Source organism: Tyto alba, unplaced genomic scaffold (assembly GCF_018691265.1).
Source record: "Tyto alba isolate M040663 unplaced genomic scaffold, T.alba_DEE_v4.0 Super-Scaffold_22, whole genome shotgun sequence".
Classification (NCBI taxonomy): Eukaryota; Metazoa; Chordata; class Aves; order Strigiformes; family Tytonidae; genus Tyto; species Tyto alba.
Genome location: NW_024881296.1, coordinates 21,033,430 through 21,060,453, shown reverse-complemented (window position 1 = coordinate 21,060,453; position 27,024 = coordinate 21,033,430). Strand labels below are relative to the sequence as shown.

The 27,024-nt window shown below is 40.4% G+C and overlaps 1 protein-coding gene across 1 annotated transcript; it reads right to left on the bottom strand.

The window, feature by feature from the left end:
- Positions 1–257: 257 nt before the first annotated feature.
- On the bottom strand, positions 258–18,178 carry IYD (iodotyrosine deiodinase). The gene is made up of 5 exons (XM_009970322.3): positions 17,998–18,178; positions 8,582–8,776; positions 6,382–6,541; positions 4,332–4,488; positions 258–2,400 (listed from the first exon to the last, which is right to left on the bottom strand). The coding sequence occupies exons 1-5, from the start codon at positions 18,176–18,178 to the stop codon at positions 2,218–2,220; spliced, it is 876 nt and encodes a 291-aa protein (XP_009968624.1). The 3' UTR covers positions 258–2,217.
- Positions 18,179–27,024: the final 8,846 nt, after the last annotated feature.

The following is a 27,024-nucleotide window of genomic DNA, read 5'->3' as shown; positions in this document are numbered from 1 at the left end:
TTGTAATACTACTGGAGTATTTGCATTTGAATAAGCATTTTTATGGGAGGAAAAAGAAAAAAAAAAGCTTCCTTTACTTATATTTTGTGGTTCCAAAACTGCTTTCCTGGATAGATTCTTGGGAAAGCTTGTTTTTTTTCAGATACTATGTGTATATTAGCTTCCGGAATCAACACATAGGGGAAAAAATCGCCATTAATCTTCTTTGGTATAAAGAGGTATATTGGTATATACCAATGTTTGTATTGTGACAATTTTTTGTATATTTTTAAAGTGACTTAGTTCTTTGTTTTTTAATTATGAAACCATGCTAGAAATAGCCTTATATATGCAAGCTCCTGCTGTTTGAAACTGAACTCATGTGGTAAAGCTTCTCTGAGAGTTGTTGCTGAATGAAGATGCTGTCTACTTTGAAGACTGAGGCCAGGCAGAAGCAGTTTATTTTTGTTGCTATAAGAGAGATTGTAAGGTGATAGAGGTTCAGTCCTCTATTGATATGAACTCTGAATTAAAACAAACATAATAAGGATTATATACGTTTACAGCAGGTACCAACTGATTTGCAAAGGGGCCTGATACAGCAGTGCAGCATCTACACAGAAGGAAAACTTGCTACAGCAACTTTAACATGCATTCCTGACAACTGGAGGCCTGCAGCTGGTCAGCCTTGGCTTGGTTCAGCTCATCCCTCTCTCCCTGAGTAGCTTTTAGACCTTGCAAGCATGTAGACACAGGACTTCTATTTTTTTTTAATTTATTTTACTGTAGTTATAAAAGCTCATTTCACACTAGGCCTGCAGGAGACACTCTTCCTGCTATTGCTGTACTACTGAGGACATGAAATAGGGCTAGTAAAACAGAAAAACACATAGCCATGCCTACTAAATACCAGCAACAGGGTCTGCCAAAGAGGGAAATTGATTTTCTCATTGGGTGACAGAGGCATTAACACCACAAAAAGCTGTACCTGTGTAAAATATTTTCCCCTCCACTTGCTCAGCTGACAACAGGTCATGTTAAATAGGACTGGCTTCAGACAAGGTGCAGCAAGTTCACTCAAGCAACCTCCAAGGAAGGCTAAAGCCAATTTGGCTGAAGTTACCTGAAGTTGCATGCATCAGGATGGGAGAGTATTTCACAGAATAGGGACAGTTTCATGGAAGAACATCTCTGTGCTTTCATCTTGTGCCGCCTGTCAGGCCAGCAGGAATCGCAACCCCACGAGGGGGCTCTGCCAGCCCAGGTATCAGCAGCATCAGCCCCTCCAGTGAGCAACTCCCACTGGTGTCCACTCACATCCTGCCTGTACACCTAGCTTGTAGTAGAGAGCATTGCTTTTGTGGGAAGCAGCTTTAAAATAAACCTAAATATGTAGTGTGACACAAAAGCACCTCTCACGTGTCAGTGTCTTTAAAGCAGTTTAAATTTCAGGGTGTTGAACTGTTATAGTTGTAGGTATAAACAGAATAACCAGAATAGTAATTTCCTCTGGGCTGCTTCCAGTAGAGAAGCAGCAAATATAGGGGGCATGACTGATAGCTGCCATATGATCTAACTGTGCCTGGAACATGTATAAATGGTAACAAGGAAATTACTTGGATGCCTAGTTCCTACTAGATCTCCCACAGCTGAAGACACTTGTAACAGCAATAGTTTAAGAAAGCCTGGTATAGTCAAGGTTTCTGAGATCAATCAAGTAGGGAAAATGCTACTATATATGAGAAAGATAGTTTCTTCCCACACAGAACTGAACACAGTGAAGGGGAAGGGGCATCTAAATAGCATACACCGATCAAGATAAGACAACTGAGTTTGACCTCTTTATATCTTTCAATACAACCTTCCTTATAATTCTGAAGTGAAAATACCGATGTAATGAAATCACAAAAATATAAGGAGAGTATACATTCCAGTTCAAGGAAAGATGTGTCCGTACAATGCATAAGAGAAATCAAGTGATGAAGGCCATTTAAATGCCATTGTCTGTGTCCTCTGAAACAACAGTCTGGGCTCACTGGTAACAGCACCTGTCAAACTCCCAGTGCTTGACTGCTCACTGTCATTAGTAGATTACTAGCACTAAAAGAAATACGGGTGTAAACAGCCAGAGCAGTAGTGATGTAGGAGGACAACACACAGAAAGAGCAGTGACAACTTCAGCGGGCTGCTGCTTCCTAGCTGGCAGCAGGGGTGTGCACCTTCCTCATGGCGCTGGGCTCACATGAACACCATGATGTCTTCCAGCGGCTTTCGGGTCAGCGCAGGCACAGTAGCATCTTTCTTGGGATAGCCAACAGGGAGCAGCAAGAGTAGCTTCTCGTTCGCTGGGCGCCGGAGCAGCACCCGGAGTTGGGGGCCACAGTTGAGGGGTGTGGAGGTCACTGTGTACAGACCCGCGTTCTGCAGCAAGACAGACAGCAACAGAGTGAGACAGAAGTCTGTGCTCTTTCTTTGTATCCATTACTCCCACCAGACCTGTACACATCCTCCTCTTGACTAGCCAAGAAACACTGCTTTGTTAGACTCTGCTGCAGGCTTTAGAACATCTGATGTACTAACAATCTCAGCAGTACCAGAGAAGAAGTAGAGAATTCCTCCACCTCAGCAGCGGCACGTTCTGCCTGACATGCCCGTATGCTGTACAGCAGGAGCCTGCCTGCAGTGCTCAGCGTAATGGGCGACCCATGGCCACAGCAAAGTTGAGAGGCAGTTGTGGGGATATCGCTGGAATATCATCCCATGGGGTTCATTTAGCTCATAGAGAGAAATGTGTCGGTTCTCGTCTCCATGCAGCTGGCAGGAAGATGCCTTACAGCTTTGTGAACATTTGTTCCTGCTCAAGAGCTGTGCCTCATGGGGACAGCGGGCACAGGCTCTGCCTCAGAAGTTGTCACAGGAGTCTGTTGACATCTCTCACAACGGCCAATGTTCTGGCTGACATCAGAACCCCAAAATAAGTCTATGTATCACTCCTCCTCTCACATGAAATCTCACAAAACTAAACAATCTGACAAATAGTAAAGAGCTGTCATTATCCAAGATATGACTACGTAGCTGAGGTGTTTCCTGGGAGTTGCACATGTGGATTTCAGTCTCTCCCTCTATGTGATGCAAGTATTTTGGAAGGTTTTGAGAAAAGTCAGACAGGGAGAGGTGTTGAGGCAATGGGCCTCTCAAGTTAAGTAGTCTCTATGATCTTCTGAAGAGGAAAAGAAACCAATAGTGGTGGTGCTGAATGTTATGAATCCAGGGCACTATGTCCTTTAATATTGTCAATTAATTTATGGGACCTGAGAAAGAGACAGCACTAAAGAGCCTAACAGGAAGCCTCAGAAATCCCACCTGATGGTGGGCTGGCTCAGGGGAAAGTGGAGCCTTGTCACTCCTACTGCTTCTGACTAAGATGCTAGTGACACAGTGCTGGTGCTGCTCCATTCCCTGTACATTCCCTTTGCTCTCAGCTCCATGGAGGGAAAATACAGAGCAATGTGCAGCTGCAGAGCAGCAACACCCCAGCAATGTGCTTCTGCACTGCTCACTTCTCAGGTTTCCCATCCTGAAGAACCTCCTGAGGTGGAGAATGCAGGAAGGGAAGTGTCACTCAAAATAGAATGGAGGAGAAATGGCAGTTCCTGTTAGGAAACTGGCCTAATATAAGACGTTTCACCCTGCTGTTATCCTGCTGACAGGCCAATTTAATTATGGGACTAACTTCACTATTTAAACACTTGCATGAGTACATCAGATACAACAAGCAGAACTGAGCACTGAGAAAATCCAACTGGCTGGTGTCAAACATGCTGAGCTTTAGAAATCAGTTCACTTTCAGAAATGCCTCAGTAAGACTGATTGAACTAGTACAGCCTGTTCTGTGAAATGTGTCCCTGATTTTTTTTTCTACAGAACTGTGTACTAAAAATGATTTGGGGTGAATCCATTTTTTAGGGATTACTGAAAAGAAGAGGCCAGTGTGGCACTGCACAGCCATGCCTGGGTAGTCTGCAGATCCTGTCAGCCCTGTTAGCATAAGACAGAAACTACAGGGGATGAAGCCTGTGCTAGGAGGTCGAGTGACAACTCTGGAAGCAAGTAAGCTGCATCACATTTTTCTTCTTGTTAACCAGTACTGAAGAATCAGCTTCTCAGATGTAGGCCTGTGCAGAATAACTTTAAAACTCAAAACTAAGACATATTCCCAGGAACTGGAGTAATACAGAGGACTAATAATGTTAAAATCTAAACTGGGTTCCACTCTCATTTGGACAGAATAGTCTTGGTATGTAATCCAAACCAATATATGGACTCCCAGTATGTCGGTTCTGTCAACGTACCTGCAGTGCAGCAAGCAGGATACCACAGGCAATGGAAACACTGATTTCATTGTAGTAGTGGGTCTTCTTTTTGCCATTTGGAAGCTGCCCATATACCTGTTTGAAAATGAGGATCAGATACGGAGCAGTGTCCAAGTACTCTTTGATCCAGTTTGTTCTGCAAAAGAATAATGTTTAAGACATTTATTTTTCAACCTTTTCACTTTCCCACAAGTGACATTTACTGTCTGCAAAGGGTCACTAAAGGTATGTGACAATTATAGCAGTAGACTAAATCTTAGAACATTTACTGAAAAGGATTAAATATTATCACCTTAAATAGAAACATTTCTGAAAAAAAAAAAATTTGAATGGAGTTCTCGATTTTAACAGATTCAGCTGAGGAGTTGATGTGCTCACTTTGAAGAGATGAATTGCATAAAAATAGGGGGTAGTTCCTGACCTCTTGTCTATGAACTGGCCTCATGAGCATTTGCCCTTGAGATTATTTAATTCCTGGAATTTTGTAGACTTGCAGCTCCACCTGTTACCAGCCGTGTCAACTTTTTTGTGATTGCAAGAAAAACTGCTGGCAGAAAAGTTCAAAACTTCTTGGCTTGAGGTGTAAATGTAAATATATTCTCATGGCAAAAAATGTTATTCTGCTTCTGGGTATTTCAGTCCCACTAGAATTCATTTGGTTCCCAATTTTTTAAATGACAATATATACAAATATGATGTAGGATTTGGATAGGAAAATCTGTGTTTTCTACTGTTCTCCCTCAAAATACAAAAAATACTATCTTATAGTTGTTTACATAGCACATAAGCACCTGAAAGATAATAACATTATGAAACAATAATTTGTAGGCAAATCAACCCTATAAAGTTTTGTGCATGTTTCATCTGAAAAGCCAAGACTCAGCAGATATCTTCCCAGTGTGTGAAGTTAAGCAAGTCAGTTAGACTTTGGAAGGAATTTGGAACAATTAAATATTTCATAATTCAGCACTTTCATAGGGACAAGCCTTGGGACTACCTCAGTCAGCAGTAAAGCTCCCAATGACTTTGGGAGCTTTGTTGTTTGGCAAACAACATGAAAAAAACTGGGACAAGAGTTATGGCAACAGAAGTTACCAAAAAAAAAAAAAAAACAAAACAAAAAACAAACCCAAAAAAACAGTGGAGCTAAACATTTGGAGAAGTTTCAAGGTGGAGAGTATATAATCCCTTTTCCTGGAGGCAATTTTATGAAACAGCCACCAAGGCACAATTCTACACATAGTTTTAAGTTTTTCTTTCCAAACATGAATCTTAGAAATACATTAAAAGTGGAAGCAAGGAAGAAATTGAAAAGGATACTAGAAGAATTCAAGACAAGCTTCTTTTATCAGTAAAATTTTCTAAACTGCAGTGCTTTCAGTAAGATTCCTATCATCCTGAAAATTACAAGGCCATGCAAAAGGAAAGAGCTGAACATCTGAGTCACTTATTCCATCTTTCTTCTGGTAAGATTGAAGCACACAGGCATAGTGCATTTTTCTTTTGGGTTTATCAGCCAAGTGCTGCATCTCACCTGGCCCTTAGAACAAGGCAGCCAGAATTAACATACAGATAGTACTTCCTTTTTTTTCAGCTCCTGCAGGGTGGGAACTCCACTTTCATCAGACAGGAGTCTTTTCTTCCCAGATGTAAATCAGCAAAAGCGGCACATTATAGTGACCCTGGCAACTGTGACTGGGGCAGTCTCTGACCTCAACTTCCTTCTATTTCTGTGATCAGGATGGAGGAAATATTTACAGCTGCCCTCCTGAGCAGCATCAGAAAACTGGGGAGAGTTTAAGGAGCAAGGACTTGAAAGAACATTTTTAAAAACAAGGTTTTAAAAATTGAGCTGAATATTTTCAGGTGCTTTTTTTTCCTTCCTGAAAATAAGAGGGGAGAAAGAAAAAAAATAAAAAAGAATGAAAATGAAAAAAAAAAAAATCATTACTAAAACTTCCCAATATAGTTTTTCTTAGACTAAAACACAACTCACTTCAAACCCCTTAGCCAACCGAATTTTTCTTACCTCAGTCTTTTCAGGTCATTAACCCATCTGTCTCCCATCCTTTTTTTGTAGTTGATTTCTTCTTCTTCTTCTACAATCTCACGAATCTTATGTTTTAAATATGAATCTTGCACTACCACAAATGTCCAGGGCTCAGTGTGTGCTCCACTGGGTGAAGTACCTTCAGACAAAAACAGGGAAAGATGAAAACCCAGGAAGGAGGGTGTACACTGAGGGGTATCAGTTCTTCCTTGTGGGCTTTCAGTCTGGCCAACAAAGCAATGGGAAAGCAAGTGGATGGGATGGGGAGAAAAGGACTGAGAAGTTCTGGACAATCCTGTTCATTTATTTCTCGAAGAATGTGAAGTCCCATTCAATGACATAGGCTAGTCCTTTCATACAGCCATCTTACAGGAAACCAAAGTTAGAGGTTTGTAAAAATTCCCTGGTGGTTTTCACAATTAGGCAGCATTATGGTGCAATATATACATGAAATAGTGTTATTGCAAAGCATTATACTGAAAGCAGCACACCATCTGAATATGCACCCAACTCTGAGATAAAGTTTTAACTGAAGGGCAAAGCTAATGGCTTTCAGGGAAACATGGCTAAGTGACCACCCGCAGGAATCTGTTGCTGCCTGACAATGATGAGGAGCTGCACAATGCAGACATCTGCCATATAGCATACAGATTTCAGTTTGTTGTCCCAAAGACAGCTGGTGTATGTAGGTGTGCACATACTAAATCTGCACTTGCTCATTCAGCCCTGATCATTACACACCAACAGCATCAGAGAATATTTTAAATGCCAAGACAATGAAAGCCAGAAGCTGAAGAATATTGTTATCTGTGCAGGTTCATATATAAATAGGTTAAGGAGACTACTTAGATCTCTCGCCCCTCATGAACATTTTAAAAATATTTGAAGGTCTTGAACACATACAATATTTGCTTTCCAAGGCACTGATTTTAGTTTGAGAAACACTGAATGAGCAGCTTGAACTATCTTTAAATTAAAATGTGTTTATATTGTGAACGTTGCCTCTCCTCAGGTTTGGGTAACAACTGATGACATTTATGCTTTGCTTTGTTTTCTTTTTCTCTAAACAGCCCAAAGCTTTCAGGGTTACTAAGTACTTCATCTGCTCTCCAGGCTTGTTCACTTTGCTGCATTTGCCAAAACATGCTCAGTATTTTAATGACTCCCAGCTAATTAGAGGAAGATGGAGACTCGTTACAGTGCAGTAACAAAGCTGCTTAGAGTTTTTAAAGGGAAAAAATGCACCTCAAATGCTAAGAATCTCTGTATTAGTAAACCTGCTAGATGCTACTGAACTTCTCTCTAAGGCAGCTTGTGAATATTTTCTACATTAGCAGTGGCTGATTCATATAATTAAGAGAAATAATGCAGGTCAAAACCACTCCTGGCTGAAGTCAGTGTTACTAAAGCAGAGATGAGGTTAGACCAGGACATGAAACTAATGATTTGAAACACATAAATTCTTAAAACAAAACAAAAGAAAATTCATTTCTAACAATCAGTCAAACAGTCTTGATCAGGGTCTTCAGCATAACACTGCAGTCATATGCAACAGGGGCCTGGCACTGATGTTGAAAGGACTGGAAAAGATATTTTGTTCTAGACTGAAACTTTTTCCCATAATAAACCCCAACCATTTATGTCAACCAAAATATTTCACATGACTGAGACAATTTCATCAACTTGTTTGGGAAAACAAAACAAAACAAAACAATGAAACAACAAACAAAACTCACACATGATAAATACCATCATAACGCATGAAATCTTAACGCATGTGAAGTACACACAGTTTGACATTTTTGAGAGAAAACACTTCAATATTTCTATTTGAAAGATGTCTCACTAAACTGTACATCAATTTTATTTTAAATAACATTTTTAAAGCTTGAAAATTAAATGCTTTGTTTCGTGCTGTTGAAATGCATTTTCCCTTTTGGGTGCACTGCAAATACAAAGTAATTGGGAATGCTCCAAACCAGTCCCTGATATATAGTTGTTCAGGCTGAGTCACTTCCAATCAATCAGTGGGTGCTCGTTCATTATGGCTACAGACGAACCCAGGAAAACCATAAGCCAAATGCCAATTCCCTTGGCTTTTCCACATCCCTTTTACACAGTTGAACAGCAGTGTGTGCCGATCCTTTTTTTTAAGACCTTGAACCAATCAGTACCATACCTGCTGTTCTGATGACATTATCGATAACCTCCCTGGGGACCGGCTCATGACTGAGAAACCTGACAGACCGTCTCTTATTAAGAAGCTCATAAAACATTTGTGACCTTTTAATCATTTCAGCCTCAGAGTAGCGCTCTGCAAAGAAGGGGACATGGGCAACATTTTCATCAAGTCCTTGCCACTCTTCATCAAACTCTGCAAGAAAATAGAAGTAGTTAGTTTTGGGGTTTGGTTTTTTTTGTTTGTTTTTTTTTTTTTTTTTCTGAAGAACGCTGTTTATATCTTTGGCACTCACCACTATAGTGCACTTTGTCCTGTGTAGGCATACATTGCACTTCTACACCACTGGAAAGGCAAAGTCTGAGATTCCAGCTGACACAGTTTATTGAACCCTAGCTCCAGCTACTGAATAAACACCTTGTTTAAATACCATGAAGCAGGAGGGCCCTGGCTAGCTGTAGCAAGTGTGATCCACAAAGAAGTTATGGCCTTCTCCACTCCAGTCTGCAAGCCTGCCTGTAAAAATGGGTTACAAGCTGAAAGCAGTAAAAAAGTGGCCAACCTTTCAGCCCAATTTTCTCAGTAAGTGAATGTGAAATGTGTGTTCCTTTGTGAGCAGTCTAATACAAAAAAATCAATTAAATTACTGAAGTTAAGGAGAGGACTTAACTACCAATATGTATAAAATCCCCTCTGAAAAGCTGAATGTCAGCTTCTTCCATATTCATGTTTCATACCAGAAGCATTACAAGTCTAGGCTCTGTGCAAATGTGACTTTGTGGTTAAGGTTTTTGGTTTCACAATACTTTCAGCATCAGAGGAAATGGATGACAGGCATTTATACTTAGGATAACAACATATCAAATGTAGGATATTGTGTTTCTTGTCTTTAATTTAAGAACTCAAAATGGTTCCTCATTTCACTGAAATCTGTCTCTTTGGTGTTTTTTACACCACCAAATGCATCTTCTGTTGTCTCTGAGATGTTTTCTTTCTCCCTTGCATTCCTAGAATCAAGCAAGGATAGAATTTTTTGCAACTATGATGTAGAAGTTAAAGCCATTTAAATTTTGCATTTTGACTAGTCAATAATATTGAGCAATCTTCTACAGAGGGCTGAGTCAGGACAAAATATTCCAGTTCTTTTTCCAGTCACATTAGGCTATTATTCCAGAATCACAGCAATCTCCAGTGCAAATTCAAACAGCAATTATTTCTGTATTTTAGTAGTATGCAGTTGCCTTAGAGACCAGGCTGATTTTTTGTTCATTTTATAAGCAGCAGTGAAATATTCACAAGTGTGGCTCAGTATGTGCAAGAGGCTGTGATATATTCAGTTTCATATGTTGAATCTAAACAGAATTATTCTGGTCCCGAAACAAAATACTTTTTGTTTTGCATACAAAGAAGTCACCCAGAAAATTTGTTTTGTTTAGCATTTCATGCCTGTGTTAAGCATTCTTGGTCACAGTCTGCAAAGACCTGGCTCCAGGGTAATGGGAAGCAGTGACCCATTGTAAAAATTATTTCTGTGGGCATCTTGTACATTGAAACTGAAAAAGGAATAGATTGCCTCTTTCTAGTGTTCCCTTTGTGGTTTACACTTAGTAAAATAGGTTATTTACTATTGAATAGCAACCAGCTGACTAGGACTTGCCTTTTGCTAGGATTCTGGTGACCTCTTTCAAAAACTTTCACACCCCCTTTTTTGCAGTTCCTCCTCCACACTCAGTGAAGGGAATACCACAGGGTTAAAAAGCTATGTTTACACTAACAAGTAGTGTGGTGCAATAGGATGTTGAGAGCAAGAGCTTCTGCTGGGGACCCAGTGTTCAATATCCTACATGTTTTAGAGTGGTAAACTAGCTGGGGAGGGGAGGCCAGGAGGCTGCACCCTTCCACACTACACATGGTACCACAGGATGCTGTTTCCAATGACCAATATGTTAAGCTAGTAAAAGCCAATATGTAAAACCTTCCACAGACAGAAGTTGATACAGTGATGGCTGGCAGCCAAAGGATTTGAGAGAAAATGTGATGACCCAAAAATGTATAAAACCCTAAGGGAAACAATGGGGATTTAGGAGTTGGCAACTCATCAACCTTTTCCAACTTGACTGTCTGGTCAGTAGAGAAATTCAGGTGTCCATTTAGATATGACAGAAAATCATGCAACCTTTGGGCACATAACATTTCCTGCAAGCTTCTCTTGAAGGACTTGGAGGCCTAGAAGCTGGATGGCCTCCTGCAACTCTGTCAATTGGTCCAATAAAATCAATTCTGCCTCTCCAAATCCATTTTGTGTATAGCAGTACTGAAACTGCAACAGAGATATTCATTGCTGAACTGAGATTTAGCAGTTACACAGAATGGCACACATCTTCATTTTATCCTTAGGCACTCACATAAGAGGAGCTTCTAATTTGAGAAATATTTTCCTTATGATAGCAAAAAACTTCCTGAAATCAACTCAGGATGTGCACTGTCTCTCAGAAGGCAGAATCTGACCAGAAAACTATACCAAAAATAGGCACTGGATTAGTGTCTTGGGGAAAATTTTAGGTGAGACTATAATTTTTGTGCTTATATCAGTGTGCTGTAGTGATCATCCCTATCTGTTTCATGTTTACAGTGTTGAGTGTCTTGCAAAATAGAAATAGAGTATTTCTAACCTAGAAACAGTCAAATAATATTAACTCCAGAACCCAAGAGTTTTTATGTACTCTCACTATTTCCTTTCTTACAATTAGGTTTTTATCAAAATTCAGGAAGTAGGAAATAGCATACATTCAGTGTACCTTAACTTTTATTCAGCCACTAATGGAGGAGTCTTGATGGCCTAGTCTTGGCTCCTAAGCAAATCCAAACCCTGTTCAGTCCTCTCTTTTTCTAGTATTATTGCAAACTATCAACAATCATTTTGAGTTAGAGATACCGAGACTAGTCTAAAAATACGGAAAATCTTTGCAGAGGAGATTTGTCAAATCGGAGCAAAGGCTGGAGAAAATTTGTGTGATCTCTGTACCAGGTTTTGAAACACAAGGAGAGGAAAGTCAGGTAAGTGATAAACCTTCAATACAGACATGAATATTGAAGGACGGAGGATGAAGAGCAAGATGAAATTACGTATACAGGATGAGGACAGTGGTCAGCCAACTGGATCAGATGATGTACTTAATCCAAAGAGGATGTTGCTTGTGGACAGGCGGGTGCAGAGGTGTAGACAGCAAACTGGATGAGCTATCAGTGCTTGAACAGGACATGAAACAAATGTGACAGGGAGGGAAGAATAAAGATGCAGTAACAATAGCAGTACCTGCTTTGACTTGTGCAGGAAGCATATCGATAAAAAATAGGTAATAGCTGATGTGGCAGATTGTAAAGAAGTAAAAAAGTGGTGTGGCTAAAAAAAGGGTTGCTTTTTGAGATGCACTGTCTTCTGCAATAGTGTGAAGCCTACAAAGGCCCCCAAGGTCACATCTAGATTGGGATACATCTTTAAGGGAGTTTTGTTGCCTCAACCACATCATTGTTATGAAGTACCTGGCAGAAGCACAGCTTTTCTTATAGACTGAAGAGCAAATATTATGATAATACTAGAAGCCAGGCTTCCCGGATGAAACATCCAATAACTTAATCAAATAACCTGTTCTTCTCTTGGTGCATTGACTCTCTTAGCTTTGGTTTCAGTGAGAAGGGAGGATGTTACCAAAAAAAAAAAAAAAAAAACAAGTACCCCTAAACTGAGATTATCAGTTCATTCGAATTATTTGACCAAATGAAAGGGTAAGGAAAAGTAGGTCTGTAACTGTGGATGTCAATTTTTAAGAGAACAAACTTGGGGAAAACAAGGTATTAAGAACAATTAAGTTGGAGAATTCAGATTGAAGAATTCAGGGAAGAGGAAGCAGAGATATTTGGCATTTCTTTAAAACAGAGGTATAAAAATCATCTTAGATGTAATTGTTTGAATAAACATATGAATTAAATGATCTATAGGCAACTAGGAATGGAAGAAAAGGATTAGTTAGCCCAGAAACCTAGACCTTGTAAGACAGGAAGTATAAAACTTGCAGTATTTAAGGTTATCTAAGGCTACTGAGTTTATTTTTAAGAGGTTTGTTTGCTTGTTTTGTGGGGTCTTTTTCCCCATGTAAGTAGAAGAGAAGAAGTGAAGCTGCTGTGTGGTCAAGATGGTTCAACTTAATAATAACATGGTGAAAAAAATAAATGTACTTTCAAAGATTTTGAATGTGAGACAAAGGTGAAGGCGACTAGTGAGAATGAATGTTGGAGAATCACCATATCTAAGCTTAAGTTTTGTAAGAAAAACTTAAAAACCTTAATAAATTCAAAATGGGAATATTGGCTGAGGCAGGAGAAGAAACCAGAAGTGAGAGAACTGGCACACAAAAACAAAACTCTTCTGGCATTTTTTTTTTTTAATAAATTCATCTATCATTTATTATCTTCCACCATGTGTCTACCATGCATTCTTAGCAGTTAACATTATCCATATGCTAAGCTAAAATCATTATCAGCACCATCTGTTTAGTGCATGCTCTCTATATATTTAATTGTTGTGTTTAGACATATTCCTGTTTGTACGGTCATGTTATACAATACTACAAATGTCTTGTTTAAATCTCTGTGTATTCCATCATATGATGGACAACAGACATCCTGCTAGTCAGTCTATTATCTTGTTAGTCACATTCTTAAGATTGCTATCAATTCTGTTGTACATTTACAACAGCCATCAGGCTTCCTGCTTTTTAAGTAAATCTGAAATGGTTTTGGCTCAGACATCCCAAATGAAATCTCACTTTAAAAGTACTATTTCTCTATCAGAAATTCCTCTTTGGATAAATTTTAGGATGATGTTTGTGTTCTTCCCAGCAGTTCATACAAGAGGATATAATCAGCTTAGAAATCATGTGATAAATTTTGCCTCAGTTTGTAGCAAAAATTCTTACCATGAGTTCCTAATAACATAAATTTACACTGATAACTATGACTTGTCATTTCATTTCTGTTGGCCACTTATTTTATGAACACTGGCACATGTTGTTGGCTCCTGGTTCTATGTCATTAAGAACTTTAACTTGTACACTCCCTGGTTTTATGCAAAAGCTGCTAGGTAATATTAACTATTGGTCCTGAGACTGATCCTTAAGAAAACTCACTTGTAGCCTCAGTGTAAACCAATGTGTTTGATTTCCAAACCAGCTTTTTCAGTTTATTTTCTAATGAATTTCTTCCTAAGCATAGAATTCCTCTCCAATCCTCTTTTCCAGTGTAAAGACACAATGCATAGGAAAACAATTAAATGTATATAAAGAAAGCTTTCAGATCTTTAGACTTAAAATGCTGGGCAGCTGACCCTGTGTTTTTTTGCTTGACTAATGTCAGACTGATACATAATTTGCCACTATAGGAATCCCAGTAGTGAATCCAATCCTGAACTGAGTGTGTGGCTAATAGGGAACTAAAGGAGACAGAGTGCCTTACTAGTGGGTCATAAATTGTGGTTAGCAGGCTGATCTGGAAATCTCAAGAGCTATATCAGGGATCTTGAGCAAAAGAAGTGTCAAGTGGACAGACCCTAGAAGAAAGAAGCCAGCATGAAAATATAGTGAAAATTACCTCAAACTGGAATATAGTTGCAGAAGGTTTCTTAAGATCTTCAGAGGAATGGAGTGGCTGTTCTATAAACAGAAGATTTGCTGGTTTACATAGTAAAAGGAAAGCTGAGAAGTTATCTGATTGCTGTCTATAAACCACAGGAGAGCATACACCAGGGCTGGAAATGTATCCTTTAAACTAACAAGAGGACGGAACAGGAAAAAAGCGTATAGAGTAGTGCTAAATAAGTTCAGGCAGGAAGAGAAGGAGTTTTAACACATGGCATGAAGTTCTGGAACAGCCTTCCAGCAAGGTTAAAGAAACAGGGTGAAAAAAGGGCAGTTTTCATGTTCATTTAACTGATGACAAAGTCTGGTGGTGTGTGCAGCAGCTGCAGGGAGATAAACACTATGATACATCATGTCCATGTAAGTCCTGAGTTCCTAAATGACACAAAGCATGAACTGTCATTGAATTGGAAAATTAAACTGCTACTGCCTCATTCATGTCAGTAGTATTATTAAAACATACAGGAAGCCTTTGAACTTGGGGAGAGGTGGGAAAGGTCTATTATAAGAAGTATCAGAAGCAACAAGCAGTGCATTTTCAGAAGAGATGGAGCATTTGGGCCTTTTTATGTTGCCTTGTAGTCCTCAAGTAGAGTACATGACAGAAGTTCCCACAATTAAATATGTTGTAATAAATGCCTTTGGTATTAATCTCTGCAAGAGATTATCCCTAACAAGGATACAAAAATTCAATTCAACCTCCTCCTCCACGCCACTGTAAACTTGGTCCATATTTACCTTATTTGACAATTGTATTGATCTGAATATATGACCAAGAAAGCGACCAACATAAAATAAGCTCCCTCGTCTAAAAGACTGAACTTGTCTTTACAACAGTCCAGATCTAATTGTGTAAAACTGAAGCAGTGGGAGATGAGGTACCACCACTTTGGGACCAGATGCCCACCACTAGAAGAGAGCCCTTGTGACTCATCGTTCAAGACAAGGCTGAAGAAACATCTTTTTCATCTGTATGTAACTGCTAAACACACATGGCCTAACGCAAGACATGGCCAGATACACACACATACAGACCATTCTCACCAATCCACAGCACAACAACATCTCATTCTGGATCTCATAAATGAAGGAAAAAGTTATGGGACAGATGGGTATGCAAACAAATCTGAAGTATTGCCAGCTAAGGCATTAAACAAATGGACTGCGTGAATGCTTTCCACTTAACCAAAGAACTGGGTTTCGGGCTGCTCTGAGAAACATCATTCTCTTCAGCTACTGAAAGCATAACACAGACAAGCTCAAGAGCAGGTGGCCCTCTCCTCTCTACCCTTCACTGCCCATAAGTGACTCTCCTGAGTCTGCCCAAGCAGCACAGCTAATTCCACTGAATGCTTTGCTGCTCAGAGGTATGCCCCTTTTGGGCGAAATATCCCTGCTGGTGCCAGTCCAGGAGAGGCTCACGGGGCTGATGTTGCCTGAGTAAGCTCAGTGCTTTTCTGACAGAGTGCTTCACTCTCTTGGCAAAGCACCCTCACTGTGCTCATGGACACATATTGAAAGCCTGGGTCTTCAGCTGCCCCTTCCTGTCAGGGGGCTGTTCAAATTTCAGCTTCCTCGCCTATACCAGCCCTAGATGCTAGATTTAGACAAGGCCTTACAAACGCTTCATCTCACCTGACGCAAGTTCTCTTCGGAGGAACTTTATCTTTAGATATGAGCCAGCTTGAGACATTTAAGTAGAAATGAACTTTTCTGATAAAGTAAGATACATAAGTAAAGTAGCAGGATTTACACAGCAGGTAAAATATTCTTCACTATTAAGAAAATCTCTGTTTATATTCATGTTTCCATTTCAGCATCTAGGGCAGTCAGTGAAAATTTTAACACTGACAACAAGGGGAATATGTTTTGATCCTTACTTAAAGCATTAGCAGAATAGCAGATTCTTACCAAGGTGGCCATATTATCTTTCACTTAGGCCAGGTTTTCCCCTACTCTTAGGCCAGGTTTTCCGCTACTGAAGAAAAACTTCCCTAAGGATGATGCAATTATTTTAATTTTTCTAGGGATAAAAGACAAGCCTGTTTTGCAGAGATGTTGGTTTGAATCACACACCATTAAGAGAAAGACAAATATTTGTTGTTAAAAGCAACATAGCAAGAAAACCTAATTTAATGTTGTATTACATAGTACATTGAGAGAAGTTTTGTTTAAAAATAAATAAACGTCCTTTTAGCCACAACATAAACACGTCTACCTACCTGTCATTTTTTGGTAAGCAGTTTTAAACTAGTACAGTTTAGAATTTAACACCTGAATAAAAGGAAAAACAACTAAGACATAAAAGAATAACATTTTATATACGGAGCTGTGGTGGTGAGGCTCCTTGTTAACAGTTAATAGGTGTGTTTATTTAGAGGATCTACATTTTTAAGCCAATACAAACAGCTGTAATCAAAGATGTCACTGATAATTCATGGGTTATCACTTGAACTACCCACAGGAATTTTAATCTGCAGCAATTTAACTGAACTAGTAAGTCATTAGTGACAAAAGAAATATGGGATAATTTTATACAGAATCTATTTTGCATTGAACAAAGGAGGATACAACATATGAACTAATTTGTAAAGAAATTTTGTATATTTGGGAAATAGTCAACAGTGTTTAAAATGTTCCAAGTATCAACTATTTCTGGAAACTGATACACAACAATAGTTCAAAGTACACTGCATACTGAGATATAAAAAGAAATAATGGTTCTTGGAAATAGGTATATGTGCAGAAGAACAATATGTTTCAAGATTCCTAGAAGCGGACTCAGGGAATGTGTCATTATGGGACAAAAAACACACAAAAAGCCTTTGAAATCAGCTTGAGGGAATAAAAAAAAAAAAAAAAGGCAAAAAGAAAATAAGTTGGATTAACTGCAAGTTTAAAAACTTCACAGGAACAGAACTCTATAGATTTTTATTTCACAAGGAAATAAAGGGATCTTATGGAGGATAATCAGGAAGCAAAAAGAAGGAAGGGCACATTTTGTGCTCACACTTTTGTCCAAGCTCTCCATCAGAAATCACTACTGCAAAAAAAGAGGCATTCTGTACAGGCTCAAATACGCAGCGAAGTGAACATATTAGCACCATTGCCACATTTTGTTCTTAAATATTTGATCAACACAGCTCCCAAATGATCCCAGTGCTAATACAGCTAAAGCTCTTATGGACATTCTCAGAAGTCACAAATGGAGGACTTTTGTAATAACTGTAATAAACCCATTTCCAAATTTTCTTGGGGATGCTGAGACCAAATATTGAATAGTAAAGTGGGATGAGATGACTACAAAATCAGCTTGCAGATAGAAAATCTCTGCTCAGGTCTTCCCTTTGCTCACACTAATGAGACCTGGCAAGAGGCTGGTGGGACTTCAGCAGTATCTCCTTTCTTTCCCTGCATTGCCCATAGGGTCCCTCATGGGTCTGAGATCTGCTGTGCAGAGGGACAGACAGGGGTCTTTGAAAATGCATTTTCTTTTTGTGCTCTGACTTGTGGGATCTGGACGAAATAGAGATTCACACCAAGAGTGTCATGACATGAGGACAGCCGCCTTCCAGGGAGCTGAGAAGCTCAGGGCACAGCAGAAGTGTAGCACTAGGCATTGATACCACTGTGGAGAAGTCCAGAAGATCAAATCTCCTTTGCTCATATTGGCAGATAAAATTCAAACAACAGAAATGCTCAGATGGATAAGATTTTTCTTACCTTCTTCCTCTAAGTGGTGGTCAGTTCCATCTTTTAAATCTTCATCCACCCATGGGCGAGATAGAGGTTTGCTTTTAGTCTCACGTTTTTCTTTCTCTCCATTAGTCTTCTTCAGTATTACCCCAAGCAAAATACATATAATGGCTATAAAGGCTGGGGTTAAGGAAGAAAATAGTGCCATGACTATGGAAACGTGGAGCCTTCCTTCCAAGTTCAGTAGTTTCTCCCAAAAAGGAGAGGATAAAAAGGGAAGAGCAAAACGGCAGTAAGCAAAAAGGGGTGGACCTAAGGTTCAGTCTTCAACCCTATCCCGCTTCTACTTTTCAGCCACCACCCCCACAATCTCATCCGTGATGTGTTCCTGCTGTTAAGCAGACCCAGGTTTATATATTTGGGGGGAAGAAACTGCTTATAAACAGCAAGCAGATGTACTGACCACATACAAACATGTAAATGTGTTCCAGTGCAAAATAAAAGAAAAAAAAAATGATCTTCCAAAACCCCAGACTAAGGCAAACACTTCTCCCCCACTATTTTTACTTTTACAGTGATCCCAGTAATCTTGATTGTGACAATAATTATGAGAAAGAGCCAAGCAGAAATGTGATTTTTAAAAACTGATGGCATCTCTTTAATGTTTAACTCATAAAATTAGTCATATTGCATGTATACCAGGAAATCAGAATATCACCAATTGAATACCAGCTTGCAGCACCACCCTTGGTTATGTAAACAGGTCAATAAAACAGATAAGTAAAGTGGCAGCATCACCTCAGTGTGAAGCATAAATGAGATGATTCACAGAACCCTGTATTTATTCTGGACGTTCTGGGGGAAGAAAAAAGAAGAATTCAGGGAATCAAAGTAAGAAATATTTGAGGGCTGAATATCTATGCTGCAGTGAATTTTAAAACTGTGATTCAGCTATCGTATCAAAGGAACGATTAAAAAGTGATAGGATTCTGATCTAATCCAAGAATGGTCAATGTCTAAATGCGTAACCCATTTTTCTACCTCAGCCAGCTGCTTGGGAACTGAATCAGCACAACAGTGCTGAACTGATGTCTTTATCTGGGACTGTTGGGATATACCGGGTAATGAAATACCAGATGACAGTGGGTGCTGAGGGTTGTTCTGGAAAGCAGGGTACAGGGGCACTGACTGCATGCGGTCACCAGCACCCATCAGCCCTTCTTAGCACCAGCCCTGCCAAGCCTTATCTCATGCTGCACAGGGCCAGCTCTGAAGTCTCTGCATCCCCAGCAAGTTAATCTGCATTTTGGATAAGCCCACCCAAGATTAGTGAGAGCAGTCATGTCTATAACCATTTCAGGAGATGGGGTGTCTCAGGGACCTAGAACGTCATGCACTGCGACTGGCACCTGCTGGGGGGGCATTGCAGGTCCTGCCCTGGCTAGGGCACCCCCCATTTCCTTAATGTGGAAACCAGGGCACATGGGAGAGAGAAGTTGGAGTATGCACAGGTTTCATCCTGACAGGTTCTCTATCCATACCCTAGCCACTCACATCTCTCACCCCACTGATTTTGCAGCACCGGGCACACCCTTACTGGTCCCATTTGACACTGCCACTCCAAAGGCTCCCTACCTTCCCATGCTTCAGCAAATACTGCTGGCTGCCTTGAGGAAGGGTCTGTGTGGCGGGAAGCACAGATTAATGACCAGGCTGCTGCACAGGAAGAAGAATGTGTGGTCACACTGGTGGGCCATGAATGACAATAGTCCGGATGGCGGTCCGGTCATGTATTCTCTTTTAATACAAGCTTCTTGTATTAAAAGGGGCAAGGCCAAGAAAATTGCTCGGCTGTGCACATATTTCCTAGGTGTGCTTAGAGGCAAAATGAAACTGCCTCACAGCTTGTACCCAGGCTGGGCTTTCTCAGCTGCCCCACTCAGATGCAAAATAAATACTTCACTGCTAGTGCAGTGCATCCTACTCCAACACACAGTCCCCATAGGTCCTGGTCCTTCTGGGAAATGTATGGGATCTGTTTAAGAAGGGTAACCCCAGAACCAGCCAAATGCCTGCATAAATCCATCAGAGAAGAAATAAAGAGCACATCCAAAAGTTGTACTTAGATTTCTAATCTAACCCAGTAAAGCTGGCAATAGGCAGGCACACACTTTCAACTAAGAGGGCAACCTACTTGAAAACCCAAGCCACGAATCTTCTCTTTCCTACTCTCCAGTCAAGTTGTGACCAGGAACACCTGCTTGGGTCATTGATCTTGGGCTGCATGTAAAAAAAGCCCCAAAACCCATACACTGGACAGGAATAGAAAGGACAACAATTATCATGTGGGAAAAAAAATAGTTAAATTTATCCTATCTCTTCTCAGTTTAGAGCAGATGTTTAAACTCATTTGTCCTGCCTGCTGGCCGTACTTCACGTAATTCCAACTAGAAACATTATATTTGTTCATGTGGGTAGGATAGGAACCTGCAGTTCCATCAGTCACATTTTCAACAGCCCACTCTATGGCAAGGAAGGAAAAAAGGAATGCGGTCTAAATGGCACTGACTGTTCCTCCCACAGGGAATATTCTCTTGTTAACCTTGAAAATTCACATACACATAAATTAGGATCTGGATGCTCTGCAGCTGAGAAGACATAGTGCGGAGAGACAGGTCTGTGCTGAAAGAGCGAGAGAAGCAATATAGGAGATTGAATGCTGTTGTTTAAAATAACTACCTCCATTTGCAGTGCTGGGAACTTTGTAATCTTTCACTCTCCTGCAATAACTTTGACTTTCTTAGAGGTGATGAGATATTAATTTTTCTCTTGTAGAATGGAGAAAGAAAGCAAGCTAAATAAAAGTCCCTTTGGTATTAACTTAAGTAAAATCTATATTTGGTGTTATATATTCAAGACTGTTAGCTTGAACTTCAGCCCCACAGAAATCCCACAATACCTTGTTTTATTAAAACCTGATTTAGTTTCAATAACTCCATACCGTAGATATTCAAAATATAAACACAGTGATGCTCTGAGGAACTGTGGGAAGGAGTGGGTGGAAGCAGTCAATTTTTGTATGGTAGATTTCAGTCAGTTTTTCTGTTGGATTTTTTTCAATCCAAGCTTTATATAAATGTAATTATTATTATGAACCCTAAGGCTTAGCAGCTGGATTTTTTTTTTTTTTTTGAGTTTCACAAAAGTCCGGAGAAACATTACAAATAACCCTACTCCAAGGAATTAATTAAGCTTTTCTGACAGACATGAAAAAAGGGTAGAAAATTTTGATAGAAATACAGTTACCGAGAACACCAAAGTACTCAAGCATCACTGCATGAAATCCATGTAAACACTCTTAAAAGATACAGAACATCATACTAAAAGCTTTTGGACCAGAAGTTTTTTCTTTAATATTTCCTATGAAATTCTATGTATAGCAGTTGTTCTGAAGGAAAAAAAAAAATGTACTAAAGTATCAAATATAGCTCTTTATTTTTCTCAAAGCAAAAATGCGTGATGAGATGAGGGTTGTGGGACTGACTTCCTACCTCTCCTGTTTCAGCACCCTACTGCAGATGCACTGTGTGAAAGCAAAGCCACCCTTCAGCACCCAGGAGTGAGCTCTAAGTTATGCAGCTCCGTCTCTGCTTTGGATATTCCCCACTGGTTCTTCTCACCATCCCCATTACCTTAGCACACCCCTATCATGCTGCTTGGAGGAGTCTGATGGCATTACTATGAGATTGTCTCATAGCTAGGCTGGGGCAAGTCTCTTGAGTTCTTATGTGTGTATGGGGTCTAACAGAAAAATTACACAAAAGATGTAAATGATCAGAGCACTTCCAAATGCACAAATTATCAATTAACATATTATCTGTGTAGGGTGAATGTGATCTTCATAAATGCACAGAGGTAGAATGGAAAGACTGCGAACAGCTAGGCAGAACCAAAACAATGAGCCCCCACCGTCTTTCCTACCTATTTTTTGCTATCAGTACTGTATTGGAGAACTCTTAAGCTACCTTATTGGATGCTATAGGAAACTAACAACATCTAGACATTTGAAAAGAGATTCAATACATATATTCGGATTGGATTAACTACCAAACGCACAGTATGGTAGTTAAAACATCTAATTTAGGAAGTCTCTGAGACTTAGGGAGATATGTGGAAGGAGGGACCCTTTCATACAGTCCTTAGCCTTTTCATTTTTGCTAATCATCTATCCTTGACCATGTACAGACACAGGCTATAGCACTAGATGGCCTCAGATGGCTAGGAGCTGGTATGAAAATCCTTACACTGGTCAAAAGTAGATCTGTGTAAATGAGAGCAGTAGCAGAAGATGACGACTGCTAACAGGGAATGTACAAAAGAGTGGAGTAGGATGAAGGAGGTAACTGCAGTAAATATAGCACAAGTCTGTAAGAGAAAACACATTTTTGGGTGCTGAATACAGCTACCATTGCACATGTCTCTTGCTGAACATTAGGAGTTACACACCTACAGGAACACATGCACTATATGTGCTACTAGTCAGTGCATAAGCCACTGTCAGGACCCTCAAGTGATATACCAATATGTGGTGGTGAAAGTGTCCACGCAGAAAACTTGCTGTGTTTATAGTTAGAAGCAGGAAAAGGTTGCCGATGGGTATTGTTTAGAGATGCAATCAAATATTACATCGGCATCAAGGACAGAAGTGAGTTCAGGTTGGAGTTGGTGTTTACTGAAAAACAAACAGAAAAGGTGTATTCCAATGCCAACTATGATCAGCCCCCAACTCAGTACGTGTCTGCTATGGGCAAGGTAGAAACACACACGAGCCACTTAATCCAGTTTCCCAATCAACACATAGAGGCAAATGTCTGGGATCAGTGGGAACTTATACATCATCAGGTATTGGCATTACTAAAAATATCATCAGCTTGATAAGTGTATTCATCTCTGTGATACATCTAGTACGTACCCTCCTGCCTCTGTCAGTGACCAGCACACAGTGCTTCTGAGAAAGGTGACCCTCACTTTTCTGCTGTCTCTTGCCTCTTCCACACCCCACACATACAACCACCTCCCTCCCTTCCCCCCAGTCAGCTGTGATCTCTTTATGACCTCTGGAGATATCAGATATCTTGCCCTGTAGCATTAGATTTGATTACCTTTTTCATTAACTTAGCTCAGATTGCCACAAATGTTATTACTGCTTATGAACTAGCCTTTTGAAATCTAACAGTACAGTGGGTAATATAATTACATCCCATAGCAACAAAAGCACAACAACGCACAATGCAGTAGAGTGATTCTTTCCATTTGTCCTCAGTATACCACCCTTCGATTGCAAGCTCCCTGTGTTTATATATTACGAGGCAGAAGAAATAACTTAGTAATAGACAACGTGATTCATTAATATCTTTCTAAATAGAATAATCCATTTATTAGGATCTGTGGTACCAGATAAGGCATCACTCATGCTCAAGAGGGCAACAGTGGTCCTAAAAGTATTTCTGAATTCAGAAAATAACTTAAATTTTAACCCAGAGACTTATTTACCCCCCAGATTCATAGCAGAAGAGCAATTTGCTACTGCTGTACCAATGTTACTATCATGAACATGTAGGAGTGAGTTTACCAGTGACAGGAGCCTGGTAGACATTAACAGTGTTACTCATTGACGTAAAGCTGCATGGGTGAGTTTTCAGGAACTCACTAAAACTTTCAGCTCTCTAAATGGAGATCCTGAAATCATCACTGAATTTACACAAAGAACCACCACGTGTCTGCAGATAACACAGACCTTGAAAGTTATTTGCCCTAACTATGGGGACACAAATGCATAAAGATAAAATATTATTTCTCCATAATCACTTTTAGGCATAAATTCATACTAGGCTATGTTAAATTCTGTTTTATTATGTGACTTACCTTTGATACAACCTCATAGAGAAAAGTAAGAAAAAATAAAGGGCCATTTCTGAATAGCCACATGGTAGGTGGAAGATCACAGCCTAACAGAGGCTGTTATAACCTCTCCAGAGTAGGGGTGTTAGGGGAAGAGGAAAGAGGGCTAGCAGTGGCCCCCTCCCAATAGCCATCAAGTTGAGAGTAGCCTCTTCCAGATAAAATATCACAGCAAATTAATTCTCTGCATATTGGGCCAAAGAGGGGAAGGCAGGGGCAAGTCAGAGACAAAAATTCAAAAGGCAGATTCCCTATGTCCACACTGCCCAAGGTGTGGGACCAAAGCATGTGTGTAGGCAGACGTGCACCAGCTCCATTGCCAGAGCCACACAGGTATCGTGATGCCAAAGGCATGAGGCACCAGCTTGCCCACGACCCCAGGCGAGTACTCAAGCAGCCCCCTGTGCTGGCACCCCTGCAGCTGCAGCCCTCCAGCCCCGGGTTCACAGAGCCTACACGTGCTCTGCCCAGGCTTCTGATCACAGCACAGCCGTCATCCCAGATCTCTCTTCCCCACCAGTTTGTGGTGCAGGAGAATGAGTGTTTGCAGCGAATTTACAGCAATGCCCCATATGATCAGACCTTTCAAATCATGATGTGAAATCAAGTAACAGCAGTTGAGAAATGATAACTGCATATTCTTTGGAGCTGATGTAAGTAACGTTATTGTCTTTCTGATGCAAAGAAGAAATACGGGGCGGGGAAGAATTAAAAAATAGAAGGTAAAAAAAAAAAAAAAAAAAATTAAAACACCCTACTTTTCAGTTGTGAATTTTTATTTCTAATTGCTAATATACTTTTTTCTGTGTGCATCCAGAGAGGGAAATTGTCTTTCGTTCCATACTGTTATGACAGGACAGCTGAATGGCAGCATGCAGCATTTAAAATCAGCATTTCAAAGCCTCAGCTATTCCTGGAATAGCTATTCCTATTACTTCTCTTCTTATTTGCACCAAATCAAAACACGGCTAGCTTACTTGAAGAGTTACTTAGATGATTACATCTGAGCCTCTAAAAACTATATCTAGGAAAACAGTTTCTAGCTATGAACATGAAGGAAGCCTTGAATTCCTATGTAATCATAAACAGCAATGTTCAAAGGGTTCAGGTTTTCTGTGGGGTTTTTTGCTGTTGTTGTTCATATGCTTTGAATGAGTTTCGTCTCCCAGCCTCCTGAGGAAAACCATCACAAATGTGAAGCCTTGTCCTTACCACTGAGGGCATCCACAGCCTCCTCTCTTCCATGGGGTGGGTCTGCTCATCCCCAGCTCCAATCCTCCTCCAGCTTTTCTCCTTCACAGGGGCTACCTCGCTGTCTACAGTGTTGCCTGGACAGTGGATTAGCCACACAGGCTCCTCACCCAGCCTAACAGCAAGTATCTCCCTTTCCTTGTTTTCCCTAAGGGACCTTTGCAGCTCCCTGGTAATGCCTCCAAGCAAAACCCTTCCTCCCTTCTGATCAGTAGCATCAGTGCCCAAGCATTAACTCTCACCATGACTCTGATTCAGCTGCATCAAGGACGATGTTGTCCCAGTATTTCCCTCTTCCTTGCTTTAACATGTGCTGCTTGCAAAGGGAAGCTGGGAAGTGAAGATGGCCATGCCCATGCATACACAGAATCCAGATCAGCACATATACTGACCCAGCTCTCAGGTAAATCACAGAGGCATCAGACACTGTGGGAGACGTTTTTATAGTGTCTGATAATGTGAAAAATCTTGGTATCCCAGGAGGGTGGGATAGCTGGATGGTTGGGTCATCATGATCCACAGGGGCCCTGAGGCTGGAAAGTCATGTACCAAGGGACCCAGGATTACAGATCTCCTTCCCATCTCGAGTCACCCTTTTAAAGAGCAATCCCAAGCATACAGAGAATTTAAAGGACCACCACAGAGAACCTGACAAGGATATTTTCACCCTTTTCCCTAAGGCCAGAAAGGAAAACATTTGTTTCCCCTGAATCACTGATCTAAGACTTCAGGAGATGCAGATCTCTTGCCCAACTCTACTGTTACTTCTACCCTGTGTGTAAATATTTATTTCCTAACCTGTAACATCAGCTAATCAGCAAATCATTCCTCTCAGGTTGCAGTCCACCACCTGACAGGTTGCCAAGGGGTGATTAACATTTACCGTCTTCCATCCTAGAGAAAGAAGCTGCAGCTTTCCCTGGCTGGTCTGCAAAAAGGCAGCATTTCTCACACTGACTCTTAGTTCAAAATCCCAGCACTGTTCAAACAATTCACTTTACTCAGCTAACACTTCCTTACAGACAGTCACTCTCTGAAATGGAACTGGATATTAGTGGACTGTTTGAAAAATACAGCTATGTGGCACAATTAAACTGTTTGAGGTTTGCCACTCCACCAAACAGTGGACTTTACATGTGGTTTCTTCAGTGGGCTTAGGACTGATTTAAGCATACAGAACTTGGAAATGGGCTCAGCTGAAATTTTTCCTTGGGATCTTTGGGATCGAAGTTCTTTGAAAAACTCAGGCTAATTACACAGACAAAATCCACTCTGCATCCCACTGTGAAACTCTTCCCTTTGTTGTCTCATTAAAACAATACGAAAGGTCAGGCCATGACAGCCACTTGAAAAGATTTACTTTCTGACTGAAAAAACCCTATTCTCTCATTCCTTCTAAAATAGGAACAAGGTCCTTCACACCAGAGGAAAAATTCACAATGGGTAACAGTGATCGGTGTTATCTGAAAGATCTAGAGGATGTAATTTGCCCCACCACCGATATATTATGGATGTAGCCATTGGTACAAGGAGGAGGAGAGTCAGACTCCACAGAGGTTATTTTACTTAAAAATTTATGAATGGGTATTTCTAAAAAATACGATGCACACCCTGACTCAATAAACTCAGAGATCCAGGCATTCTGCCAGCATTCTTACCCTCATCTTGCCATGTCACCAATATAGTGGTAGAACAGGCTGCTGCCCTCCCCGATGCTCCCAGATTATCTCCCAGCAAGAGTCCCTATTTACTGCATGTTCAGTTCAGTTTGGCTCCGCATGTATGGCTGACGCTCTTTTAAAGATCGCCAAGGTGCTGCCCCAAGACCAAGCGTCTTCCCAC